At 41.1% G+C, this 14,054-nt stretch overlaps 1 protein-coding gene across 7 annotated transcripts in view; it reads right to left on the bottom strand.

Annotated features, from left to right (window-relative positions):
• Nucleotides 1-14,054, bottom strand: part of LOC110827175 (uncharacterized) — a 378,872-nt gene that overhangs the window by 8,230 nt on the left and 356,588 nt on the right. For all 7 annotated transcript variants that reach the window (XR_015537873.1, XR_015537876.1, XR_015537875.1 and 4 more), the window contains 3 exons: nt 2,840-3,090; nt 2,295-2,581; nt 1,186-1,507 (listed from right to left, as the gene is read on the bottom strand). Coding sequence is in view for 1 of the 7 variants with exons in the window: in XM_087358820.1 (XP_087214946.1) it covers nt 1,186-1,507; nt 2,295-2,581; nt 2,840-3,090 (860 nt within the window). In the remaining 6 variants the exon portion in view is untranslated. The remainder of the gene's footprint in view (nt 1-1,185; nt 1,508-2,294; nt 2,582-2,839; nt 3,091-14,054) is intronic.

Here is a 14,054-nt window from a genome sequence, read left to right as displayed (position 1 = left end):
CCGAATAGTCTGACACAGTTTCTTCGTTGTGTGTTGGTTGTTTAATATTATTTTCGAACGCAGAAGTACGAAATAAGTCAGCAGTGTTTCGACTTGTTACTCAGTGTTGTCACTCTAAGCTGATTTTCTACGAATATGTTAAAATAGGGCATTTGGTACATTACCGGTTAAAAATATTCCTAGCTAACATCTATGAAACCCGAAAACTAAATAATATGTCCAAAGGAGCTATGTTTTCAGTCAGAAGAAATATAATTTCTGATATTAAAACGTTCTTAAACTGCTATCGCCCCTTATAGACTTCTGAAACACTGAATATCAAATCACAGAAAACTACAATTTTGCTGCTCGTTGCGCATGATTAGACTCCGTCTACATGCATAATAGTATTAGACGCCTAGCTGCATCGGCAACTTCTCTGGCACAGCTTTCTTGCATATAGTCTGCACTACACTCTGCAGGCTGAAGTGTGTAAAGTCTATCAGCGAGAGCTTTAAGAGGGCGAAAACGTCCATGCTTGTAAGATTTCATCTAATCTCTAAGATTCAGGGATTAGTAGCTCAAATCTGCCACGGCACTTTTCCTTCACTTCCTTGCTACTCATCAATCATCATTCATTCCACGCTACTTAAAAAGCGTCATAGATCAATGAATCATTTATACGTGCATGCATGCATACATACGTACACAGCACACACGCGCAACTTTGCAGCAACACACGATCTAGCGTGCCGTGAGATACGAACTACCGCGTATCCCAACGTGTCCCTAAGCAGAGAAGACTGGGAAACACAGTTACAGGTTACGCCTTAAAATTAGGCATTCCGCGCCTCTTCTGGAACCAGAAATTTCATCATTATCCTCACAAGAGTCCGCCACCGGTCCTGAATCAAACGAATTCAGTCCCAACACTTCTACTAAAATTATTTAAAGTTTCGTTTGAGTATTATCCTCCCATTCCGTCGCCAATCTCTATGCTTCAAGGTCACAGCTAAATCGTACACCGTTGCAACACGAACAGTGGATCTCAGGAACTCTCAGCGTATTAAAGCTTCGAGCACCGCGTTAAGGGGAGGTGAAGTCCTTCGGTGACCTTGACTCATGACTTTGGTGACGGCTAGCAAAGGCGCCCCAATAATTTCACACGTCCTTTGGTCTGTAAGACGCTGTTCCCTCAGGCTTTACCTGGGGAAGTACAGTCTGACGATCTCGTCTTTCTGGCCCTGCATCAGGTATGTGCAGGACGTGTGAGGGGGGTACCAGTGGGCCACCGACAGGAAGATGCCCTCCGAGTCGCCAGAGGCCGCCAGGTCCTCGCTGGTAAGCACCCAGTCACACGTGCCGTTTCTACTTCCTGCGGTCTCCACGTGTCCCGGCCAGTTCCCCACGTTAAAGTGGAAGCCAGTGTTGAGCAGTGGCCCCGCCAGAGAACTCAAGAACTCCACGAACAGATCTTCACTCGTCCCGATGATAGAGTACGGGAATTTCCCCATGCCGCAAAAGGTACCTGCGTTATTTCATGGGGGAGAAAAATTCTGCCTGTCAGATAAATCAACAAATCGTCGAATTTACATGTCAGTTCATACAATGCAAAATATAAAAGTGCTTTAAGATCTCAGACATTTATATCAAATAGTTTTTGGCTTCATGGGAATTTAACTACATGCAAAGGCGAATAATCTCAATCTCTCTCTCTCTCTCTCTGTCAACAGTTCACAAAAATTTTTGTCTGTCAGCTGACGAAACGGACTATTGGCCTTCATGCGCTTTCAATTATTAGTAGTAAAAATTCGTACTTAAAACCCAGAAGAAATTTTACGATACGGAAATTACAAACACACAGCAGAAACATGAAATAGTGATTAATGTTGATAAATAAAATTACGTTTATTTGGAATATGACAAATTGTAGTCTAAATCGGTACAAGGAAAACACATTACAATTTGAATAATAAGTCGTCAGGAGTGGCGATTGGGTATAGCAACCATAGAGCAAACAAAAAACTGATTAAATCAAAGGAATTCCACTTATTTCGAAGAGACATCGGAATTAATTTTGTACTGAAATAGAACAGAACGCGTAAACGGAGCTGATAAATAACTTCGTTGATGAAATTATAAGGTAGAATACATTGCTGTACTAAAACACGCGGAGATTTTTCATCAGATTTCTAAAGTAAGAAGAATAAGAAAAAAGTACACACAGCGCTGAAAAATCTGAATACGAATCCCACTCTGCATGTGATAAGATTATAAGCCAGACATTCGTCCTCAGCAGTTGAGCTGAATCTTACCTATGACTGGACTCCCCTCGTTGATGCCGTCATATATCTTTATGTAATCATATGGACAGTGTTTCTCTCCAGATGAGATGGGCCGCATGGGGCACGTCATGATGTTCTCGCATCTCTGGCCGTCTATATTGAACTCCTCATTCTCTATGTAAAGTTTGATGAAGGGTAACCTGGTGTTCAGATGATAGCGACAGTGGAGACCTCTGGGGTAGACACCGGGATACGCTGGCGACTGCACGTAACATGTTTGAAGGCGACAGTCCCGGAACACGCGCTCACAGTACGACCTACACCAACAGTAACAACAACTAACTACATGGGAGGAGTCCCACTCGCTCTGACACTAGTTGTTTATAAGAATGTGGACACTAACGAGTCACGTGTTCTCACTTGTTTCAACGTAACCTAACCTAACCTAACTTAACCTAACCTAACCTAACCTAACTTCACTTAACCTAACCTAACCTAACTCAACCTAACCTAACCTAACCTAACCTAACCTAACCTAATCTAACCGGAATAGTATTTTGCTAAGGTCAACTCACCCTGAGACCACTTCTCCTCGGCGGTTGGGGTACAATTCTGGGTGCTGACCGTACCTCAGATAAACCTCGAACTGCTGCTCTGCACGAGAGTCGAAACTGAAATATGTCTGGTCCGTAAAGTTGTCAGTGTGAAACAACACCTTGACGAAGCTCGTCTCCGAGATGAATGTCTGCGGCTGCTCGGTCTCGCCGCAGAAAAAACCCGGGTCTTTCCGGTTGCTCACATCCGTCTTGGCGTTGCCATCCACGATCTGAAACAAGATCACGAACGTCAGCAAACTCTGAAATGAGACGGCGACAGTCAAGCTCAGATCACAGATTAATTACGTTTATAATAGTATCAGATAAGCTGAGACCTACTACAACAAGTTATTCACTGACGTTATTTTAATCAATGGAACGTTTAATGTAACTGACAAGTAGCCTTTGGTTAATGAAGTCGCTGTTACATATCTTGATGGCATTATTTCAATGACGGAGACTTTTAACTTCACTGCCACGCATCTGTTCGTTAATTGGAACAGCTGTTACATTGCGCCGGCCAGTTGCTGCAATACGTAGCCCAATCTTGCCCGTTATTAAAAAAGAACCTCTTGATTTATATGGCTAATTACTTTTTTCTGATTTTCATTAATATAACCCGGCAATGTTTTCCATATCTACAACCTCAAGGGCAGGTAAAACTGTGCAATTCTGCTGATTTTATAGTAAGTTATTAATTTAAAAGTATAAAGTGTTGTACTGTGATATGTACGAGGTGCGATCGAAAGGTTTCCAGACTGCGCCTATAAAAACCCGTACACTTATCTCTGGTATTAAATTCATCCATCACCCTCGAAGTAGTTCCCCTGGGAGTGAACACAACGATCCCAGCGCTGCTGCCAAGCCTGGAAGCATCCCTGGAAATCTTTCTTTGTCAGCCTGTCAAGCACCATCTGCGATTCTGCCTGAATCTCTTCTATCGTCTCAAATCTCCTTCCCTTTAGCTGAATTTTCATCTTTGGGAAGAGGAACAAGTCACACGGAAGTTGGGGTCGGTTCTTGCAAGATCTTTCAGCTCCTGACAAACGAAAAGTCGATTCTGCTTCTGGTCCTCAGACAGGAGCCTTGGCACAAACTTGGCTGCGATGCGTCGCATGTGGAGTTCTTCCTTTAGAATCAGCTGACAGGTCCCATAGCCTATCCCAACAATGTCGCACAAGTCGTTGATGGTACGACGTCGATCTTCGTAAATGGCCTGCCGAATCTTCGTAACATTTTCGGGCGTTGTGCTCGAAGATGGTCGTCCAGAACGCTCGTCATCATCGACAGAGGTTCGGCCATTTTTAAAACGTGAATGCCACACAAAAGTTTGTGCGCGACCCATTGCGGACTCCCCAGATGCTTGCTTTAGCATTTCATAGGTTTCCGTAGCCGTTTTGGCGAGTCTTTGGCAAAATTTGATGCACACTCTTTCTTCATGAAAATCCGAAATCGCAGGAGGGTCGGTGTAATGCACTACCAAAACGCACGTAACTAAGAAACAGATGCTAATTCGATGATGCCGGCTGGCACACTGATTCACTATGAATGTAGGCCGCACCCCCTAAAGGCAGAAGCTCGTACTACATCTGGTTCGCTCTCTATTGACACAGTCTTGAAACTTTCCGATCGCACCTCGTACAGTACACCGTGTACCACAGTAAGGTAAATGTAATGCCTGGAACCTGGGAGTAAGTAAACGGGACGAGACGCTTTTGTTATCACAGAAATCAACCATTGGGGTTCCATAAAAGCCAGTGAATTTCTTGACTAGTTGAACGACTACTGACTTCTACAAAAAAAAGTATCTTCAAATCGAATGTATGGCTGATTATTTCATCACTGACAGAACATATTTCCTGCGGTACACTTTTAATATACGTAAGCAGGAGACTGGATCTCTCCTGCGACTGTACACCGACCGATAAACTAATCCAAGCAAACTGTTCAAAGTTCCCCACCCTCCCCTTTCCGTCTCTCCTAAGATCGCAACAAACTTACACCGCATAAGCTTCATTCAGAAGACGGAACACATTTTAACTAATTTGATTAGCAAGACTCCTACACACGACGAAATGAACTTCCAGAATCTTATTCATGTATACACTGCACGAATTAAAAGCAAGTCTTCCTTAGAAGTTGGTACCCAGCAAATAGGAATTCAACAAGCCTTCAAGCTGCAAATCTAATATAAATAATATATGGTATATGTAAGGACTTATGAGCCGGGATAGCTCAATCATTATAGTGACTAGCTACGGGCTGGACGACCGGGGTTCGATCCTCGACTGGGGCAGAGGATTTTTCCTCTAGCCTCTGCGTCCAGACCGGCTCTGGGGCCCACCCAGCCTCCTCTGCAATGGGTACCGGGGTCCTTTCCCGGGGGTAAAGCCGGCCGGGGCGTGATGCTGACCACTCACCCCCATCTAGTGCCGAGGTCAAGGAAGAGAGGAGCTATACCTGCACTCACCCCAAACGCCTACATGGCGTATAGTCGGACAAACTTTACTTTTTACTTTTATATGTAAGGACTTGGTTCTTATCTCCAAGAGTACATCGCATCATGGTTACAGATATAAATGACGCGTACATTAATATTGGTTAGGAACATATTCATTCTTTACTACTAGAAGCAAACAAAATGCACTTATAAGCTCGGTGAATTACGTGCAGAGTTCTAAGCGCAAAAGCAGGACTCGTACGTTGTCACCACTGACCTATGAAGGGTTAATATGTAGCTTTAATGGGTTATAATCTATGTAAAATCACAAGGTAATTAATTCTGCAGCATGTAGTGTAGCTCTGTGTTGTGTCCCTCACTGACCTCACACTTAAGCCACTTTGATTACAATGGCGTGATGCTCTGTGTAATACTGGCATGAGTGAACAACTGCCATTAAGTGCTCAGCGTGGATTTAAGGTTAGGTTAGGCTCACTACACTCTGAACGGCTGAGAACACTGACTGCAAATGATGGATTATTATTTGTCAGCATCGGTAAGAATAAAATCGATTTACATCCACAAGTTAAAAACATAATTTCACGAGCACAAATATAACTTAAGGAGTTATTATATGCGTTTATTTGAATCCTGTGAATCGCTAGTTTGTAAACAGTCGTGCAACGATTAATCCATTCTCTAAAGATTAGTTTACATGCTCCGAACGTGTCTACTTATTTTTTATGTCAGTAGGCAATGGTTTCTTAATTGTTGTGTGTCTTGAGAATCTCTGACCAGCAGCACATACCAACATAACGACGATAAAAATCTCGCCAGAGGCAACAAGTCGAAGACGAGAATCTCATTTGTAAAAGTTTATGTCTATTCAGACTGAACTGAGACAAATACTAAACACTGATTTTATATATATATATATATATATATATATATATATATATATATATATATATGTCTGAGCACAAAAATGAAACACCCAAGTTATATTCAACATACTTTTTAGTGACGTTTTTGGTTTCTGTGTTTTTTTGATCTCGTAACTCGGGGACCGTTCGACTGATTTTGACCAAACTATATAGTACAAATATGGCTAACCATCTCGAAACTTATCATAACGACTTAAAAGTATCGAGGAAGAAAATCCTGTTTTCTGTATTTATGCAGGCAAAACACTTCCTTCCGAGTTCGTAGACTCTAATGCTTAATTAACCATCTTACAATAGCGTCACTGGGGTTCACTCAAGTTCAGCGACAGAAGTGTTGAACGTCAATCCTTAGAGATAAAATGCATATTTATATTAATTCACTCTACATATACATGATTTCAGTAACTGTTTCATTTCAAAAGGATGTTGTATATTGGAGTTGAGGTTTTCACAGCGGTGAGTATGAAGATTTCTGTCTTCTGGGTTGTTGCTGTGTAGTCTGGTCGATGTTTACCAACGTTTCAGAGGTCATACTGCCTCCATTTCATCGCCCTGATGACAGAGGCAGTATGACCTCCGAAACTTTGGTAAACATCGACCAGACTACACGGCACAATAACCCAGAAAACAGAAATCTTCATATTGTATGTTATTTGTGTATTAAGTCCTTCTTTACACACTTTCTGAGAATTCAGGATAACGCATTACTTACAGATCCTCCATCCGTAACGCAGTCGTTCTGATGTAATACCATTTTGAATAATGCCGGGGCAGAATCCGAGCTTCGCCTAATGAGGCGATGTTATCAGGTTGGCGGCTGGGGGCGAAGGGACGAAAAGTCACAGAGTAAAAGGAAACTGGTTCACATTTTAAGGGTAAAACGACTTCCCTCTTCTCTACCCCTCATCTGGAAACCCACATGTAATTAGGCTGATTGCATGTAATTGGTAATTGGGTATCATTTAAAACAGTGAACCAAATCAACCCCCTCACTACCAGCCAGTGGGAGGAATGACCAGGAACGGGAGGGGTGATGGAGGGGTTGTATGGCAATTAGATTAACGCAATTGCATGATGACATTTCGCAGTCGAAGGCGATTACACTGATGTATAACACACACAGATGTGCAGTACAGCTGCACTGAGGCAGAAATGTATTAGGGGATGCAAAGTCTGTAATGCAGATGCCTCAGTTTCGTAAGCATGAAAAATGTTCTTCCTGTCATGGTTTTGTCAGAAAATTAAAATACGAAGATCCTCGTCATTTGTGCTTGTTACCAAGTATTATTAGAACGGAAACGCCAAGGAATATGAGACGGGCGGGGAATGTGGCAGATGTGGGAGAAATAAGGAATGCACTAACAGTTTTGGTCAGGAAATATCAATTCACAACGCAAGCTGGGAAGCACTGGTTTAGAGTGGTAACTTTTAAGAGGAAGACTAAACTGAATACGTGGTTGTAGATTGGATTCATGTGGGTCAGTGAAGGGAGGGAGAATGGCGATCTCTTGTGAAAACCGTGCAGTTACCTGATCTCTCCTCGATAAAATCGGTGAATGGCTGTACGGAATTTGTATTTATTCAAATGATTTAAATTTCAGCAAATATTACTACAATTAAAATAACAATATCTGTAACGTACGCCAATATGGCACGCGGATTAGTCGACAGACGGAAACAACAGAAGAAACAGGGACAGAATGTAAGAAATAAAGATAAAGAAAGGACTGAAGGAAGAAACAAGAAAAGAATTACGGACAAGGGATCTGAAAAAAGAGGTAAGTGCAGTGGGCTGCTAATGCAACATCCTATGACTGATGGATCCATTTAAAAGGAAACACATTTATATCTCAAAGAGCAAGTATTCAAACAGTCCTTAAGACAGAGACAGTAATCACCACTGAAATGTCGGTAAACTTCTGCCGAACAACACGACGCAACACGCAAAAGACAGTCATCTTCGAGTTCGTACATTGTCCACCCCTGGTGCGGAGTTTCGAAGCAAGCCCCAGTAAACGCTCAGGGAAACTTGTGAACTAACCGCGCGCATCTTAAGCAGCTGGAGTGTGATCGTCGGCGAAATATTTTAATACCTCAGGATTACGTATTGAAGGGAGGAGAAAAACAGAAGAGAAACAAACGTCTGGCTGTTCGGAAAGTAGGCAGTCCACACAGGAGCACAAAACTGCATCATGCGATTTTAATATTGATTTGTGGTGTGGCTTTATTGTGGGTGTTGGGCGAACAGACGTCACGCACGTAATTCTAACGAGACAGCACAAACACTAACAGGACACTAGACAGGTCACGTAAAAATGTTTGTTCTGTAAACACAGGAAAATATATCGCTGGTCATATTTCTAATTGGATTATTCATCTGGTTTACCGATATTCGGCAAAATTACGAAACTAGAGGTCAGTAATGCGTAAACTGCGGTTGGTTCATTTTCAAACACAGTGTCAGGAAAGGATGTAAACAAACGAGCATTTTATTTTATATCGTATTCTACTTTAAATTATTTTTAAAACGTCAACGTCCTGAATGAATTTGAATTACCTAATAACCATATTCACCAAAGAACGGATTTAATACTGTTTTCATATCTACACTGATGCACACATAATTCTTGTAACTTTAACTCTGCTAAACACTACCAATCGATAGTAGGATAAGACTAGAAATATAACAATCTATCACGTTCTTGGAATCCAAACTCAAAATGATGTCCCAAACTGCTGTTTAGGTCGTCACCAGAAATTCAGACTTCACTTTTCAAGAATTTCTTTAAAACATCCTCATATGACGGATATTTCAATATGAACTTTCAATGAGCTAAATGTTAGCCAACGGGATTCATATTTGTTACTATCAACTGCGCAAAATATTACGTTTTTACGAAACAGAATAATTTGCTTGCTTTGGTTTGATGGCTACTAAATTGAAGGTAATTGTTTTCTATGATATTACGCCATACATTCCCGCATAAGATGATCGACGTTTAAGAGGTGCTTACTGCCTCCATTATCACGGTGGTTACTCATCGTCCGATGATAGAATCAGTAAGCACCTCTGAAACGTTAGTCAACTAACGCGAAACTAGACGTCGTAACATCTCAGAAGCCGTATTCATATTCCTCGCCTCTCTCAAATATCAAATCCTCGCCCACCGTTTCTTGAACAATTAGAAACAGGATTATGACTCACTAAAACCACACATAAACATATGTGGTTTAGGTGGGAGTAGAACACGTGACCACGGTGTAAGCTGAGCTTAATATTGCGCAGTTACTGGAGTCTGTAGGTCTACAATATAAAAGTACGAGAGAAAGTTGCAACATTTTAATTAATTTACGTAACTCACTTTTATCCTCTAGCGATTTTGGTACATCAGAGACAGACCCGCTGATTACATTTGCAGAATTTGTAATTACAAAATAATGGCTTAGATTCTGAAATCTGCTTGCTTTAATAACCACATTTCACTTTAATTAAGAATTATGTTTCTGAGCAGAAAGAAGTGAGAGGTTATTTATCGGCCTATGATGTACCACCTCGATTCAAAAGAGAAAGCCGTGGTTTATTGGTTGGCAAGCCTGCGACGTAATCCGAAAAGGTCCTAGGTTCAGTCTTCCTACCGGCTAATCTCACTGACGTTGTTCGTGGTTTTCTCATTCCCTACAGACAAATTGTGGAACACTTAATCAAAACAGGCCACGATGCTCCCTTCCACAACTACTTATATTTTATATTTCACTGTCACCCTCAAATTTGACGCTGTAAATAGCGAATTTATGTAAAAGTCGATATTTCTCGGAACCAACAAGAATTTATCCAGCTGCTGATTATCCCGATTGAATGTTTTCGTGGTTTTGTTCAGTTTCTCCAGACAAATGCTAGGATAATACCTGTGGACGGGCAGCGGACACTTGCACCCGTATCTTGGCCAATTCATGATAATGTAGACGAAATATAACTAAAGGAAGCATAAAAAATAATTAAAAGTTAGTTTACTATCTGATATCTTACTTTAAATTCATAACATAAATCATACCAGTAGATGTAAGTAACTCTGATGGCGTGTCGGCTTTCATACACAAATCTCTCCTTTCTGTAATATAAAGACGGCGAAAGCTACAGAACTTGTTACAGCCATTCGAAATAAATTTATATTTTTTTCGAAAAAAATTGCATGCTTCCGTTGAGACTACAATTAGACTAAATTTCCAGCAAAACAATATTACAGAAACATAATACCCTGATATTAAATAAGGCAAATATTGTACCAGAATCAACGGCACTAGCCTTCCAATAGAGTCATCACCAAAAAAAATATTTGTATTTTACACAGAATCAATTACGCGAGCTGATAATCAGTTGTAGCAGAGTACAGGGAACGCCCATTCGGTGTCAAATTACTTTTAACAAACTATACTGAAGTAATGAATATGCTCATTTTTTATGACAATCCTATGAACATACTGACTGATATATAAATGCTGTATTACACATCATATTATATACACGTCACATTACGTCGCATGACAGGCTGTTTGAATAAATTTATAAACATTTATTTGAGTTTCGTGTGCACAAGGTTTGCTATTGGATCGATACGAACTACAATGTTCAGTGCACATTTTCAGTAACAATCACTGTTATTATTTCCTTTCTGATGTACGCACTTCATCACAGAAGACGTAGGGATGGATCGAGATGTCGAAGAGTCACTACTTCGACTGCTAATGTTTCATATTTATGTTTCCGGTGGTAATAACTAGAGCTGATGTACGTCATATCCTGGGGGAGATGCACAGAGGTCAGTCTCCCACCGGAAAAATGCGCGTACTTCTGGCTTCAGGAAGGGTTGACTGAGGAAGGAGTGATGAAGATAGGGGGGAGAGGTTATGCAGAATTTAACGCCCCTTCCTGCTTCAACTGGCTGCCTTTCCATTTTATGATTGAATTGATCCAAAAATTTGTAAACGCGTTTGGAAAGAGCGAGAAGGCAGGGAGTGACACGAATGTAACGAAAAGTTATGTTCAACTGAAGTTCGTAACGCGCTGTAGGTTGCGTACAAAACAAGAGTCTGGATTAAAATTTCCTAACGAGTCCGAATGTCGTGTCATGCTACAGCAGTGAGACAAACGAAAATGACGTCCGATTCACAAGCCTGCAAAGCGATACAGGCCCATAGTTCATATTTTTAAACCAATCGTAATGCAGACACCTGCAGATTCCAAAATAATTGTGTGCACAATTAAAGCTTTTAATATAAAGTATTTTATGAACTTCTTAATCCCTGAATGTCATGTTGTATTATTAGTGAATAAATTCACACCCCTGTAATACAGTAATCATTTATTTAAAAATAAATTTCTGTAAGCAAAGCTACCACCACGGTGGTCTAGCGGTTAGAACGCTGGCCTTGTTATCCTGGGGGTCTCGGGTTCGATTCCCGGCGGTGCCCGAATTTATAACTTGTGTTGGGCAAGGCCGTGGTCTAGGCAACACGGAGTTTTCCTCCGGGGGCTTCCCCGGTTTCTCCGTGGCATCCCAACAATTACTCCATTCACACACAGAAGAAGGCAATGGCAAACCACTTCTGGATCATCTGCCAAGAACGTATATGAACAGGTCCCAGTCCGAGAAAAGGATGGAAGGATCCTGTTCATATGGACCTGTCGTCAGACAGAACACTAAATAATAATAAGATGAGGTGGTCTAGCGGTTAGAACGCTGGCCTTGTTATCCTGGGGGTCTCGGGTTCGATTCCCGGCGGTGCCCGAATTTATAACTTGTGTTGGGCAAGGCCGTGGTCTAGGCAACACGGAGTTTTCCTCCGGGGGCTTCCCCGGTTTCTCCGTGGCATCCCAACAATTACTCCATTCACACACAGAAGAAGGCAATGGCAAACCACTTCTGGATCATCTGCCAAGAACGTATATGAACAGGTCCCAGTCCGAGAAAAGGATGGAAGGATCCTGTTCATATGGACCTGTCGTCAGACAGAACAATAAATAATAATAAGATGAGGTGGTCTAGCGGTTAGAACGCTGGCCTTGTAATCCTGGAGTCTCGGGTTCGATTCCCGGCGGTGCCCGAATTTATAACTTGTGTTGGGCAAGGCCGTGGTCTAGGCAACACGGAGTTTTCCTCCGTGGCATCCCAACAATTACTCCATTCACACACAGAAGAAGGCAATGGCAAACCACTTCTGGATCATCTGCCAAGATCGTATATGAACAGGTCCCAGTCCAAGAAAAGGATGGAAGGATCCTGTTCATATGGACCTGTCGTCAGACAGAACACTAAATATAATATATATAAGCAAAGCTATTATCTATTCTAAGCACGGAAACAAAACTGCTCACATCATCAAAAAATAAAGTACATTGTGCCCTTTTTGCAGAGTGGTTGCGTGTCGATGCAAATAGGGGGATGTTTTAAGCCTCTTACTTCAGACGTTCCGACTGCACTTACAAGGATTAGCGTATTCGTTTTAAGATAATGAAGGCGAGAATTCCAGCACTATCCGGTAAATCTTGTCGTGAATAGCTGGGCTGGACCATGAAACACGATATTAACATGACGGAACAGTGTATTTATCCTTATCCAGTTGGGAGCGATGTCACTGTCAATTAGAAACAATAACTCCACGTCTGTAAGAAGCCACATGGCCCGTCTTTTATATAGCCTGAACGATATTATTACACGAAAAGGTGACAGTACGAACTATGCAGAATAATATTTTTGTTGGTTGCTTTCAAAGCTTGTGGAACTTGACATCTCTTTGCAAAGAAAATTACTTAGTTTAAAAGGACAGGGCACTACTGGGGACTATGATAAGCATCTAGAGAACATAATGCAAATCAAACATCGGTGTGCCTACGAATCGATCGGACTGACTAAATTATGACGAGAAATTTTGTGGGTGATAGGCCATCTAAATAAATTATATAAAGAGCAGATCTACTACTGCCCTAACCGTTAAAGTTTATACATACATATTTACTTAGATTTCATGTGCATTACAGAACTCCTGGTCGCTTTTTTTATTCCCTAATGCAGATTACTTTGAATTTCACCCGCTTAATACACGTCTACACGTGCAAAAACTAACCTGGCAAAGCCATGTTCAGTGCGTCTAACTTGTGCATGCGACCGCAAGAATTTATAAAACATGAAAGGCTGCTACATTATTTACTCAGTTATTTCTAGGGAATGCTATGATTTCAGCACGCAGAGAGATGTTCACATGTTTTAAAAATCCTAACTTCTGTCTTTTCGAAGGAATTGGTATTGGGAGTCTAAATGTTGTCTTACAACTGGAATCTTGGTCTTTACATGTCTCAAAATGAGTCGTCTTAAAAAATGGATCAGGACATAAGATTCAGACCTAAATAACATAAAAATTGTTAACATTTCTTATTATTGCGAATATTTAAATAAATAAAACGAAACTTTATGTGCTCCAAGTACCAGGAAAGTAATTTGCTTCGTTGGAATAGATTTATATCTGTAATAAATTTAATGAAAGGGAAATGACGTACAGTATGCAAAATACCAAAGAACGGATTATAAAAATATGTAAGCCGCGATGAATGAGTCATTCAGTCAGGCCTTTTGTCATTCAGTGTTCATGTCAGCAAGCGTCAGCTGGTAACTTTCTATTCTGCTCCTGCTAACTGCAACCCGCGCTGCTTTCAATTTTCTGCTACGTTTAATTACTTCGAGGAAAATATTAAATATTTAAAACGCCCACGGGCGGACAGGAACTTTGCTTTAAGTGTGTTTTGTTTCTGACACGT

Source organism: Zootermopsis nevadensis, unplaced genomic scaffold (genome assembly GCF_977971745.1).
Source record: "Zootermopsis nevadensis isolate Lab colony 2312 unplaced genomic scaffold, Znev_1.0 Znev_ptg000003l, whole genome shotgun sequence".
In the NCBI taxonomy this organism is placed as follows: Eukaryota; Metazoa; Arthropoda; class Insecta; order Blattodea; family Termopsidae; genus Zootermopsis; species Zootermopsis nevadensis.
This window is presented reverse-complemented; position numbering and strand designations above follow the sequence as displayed.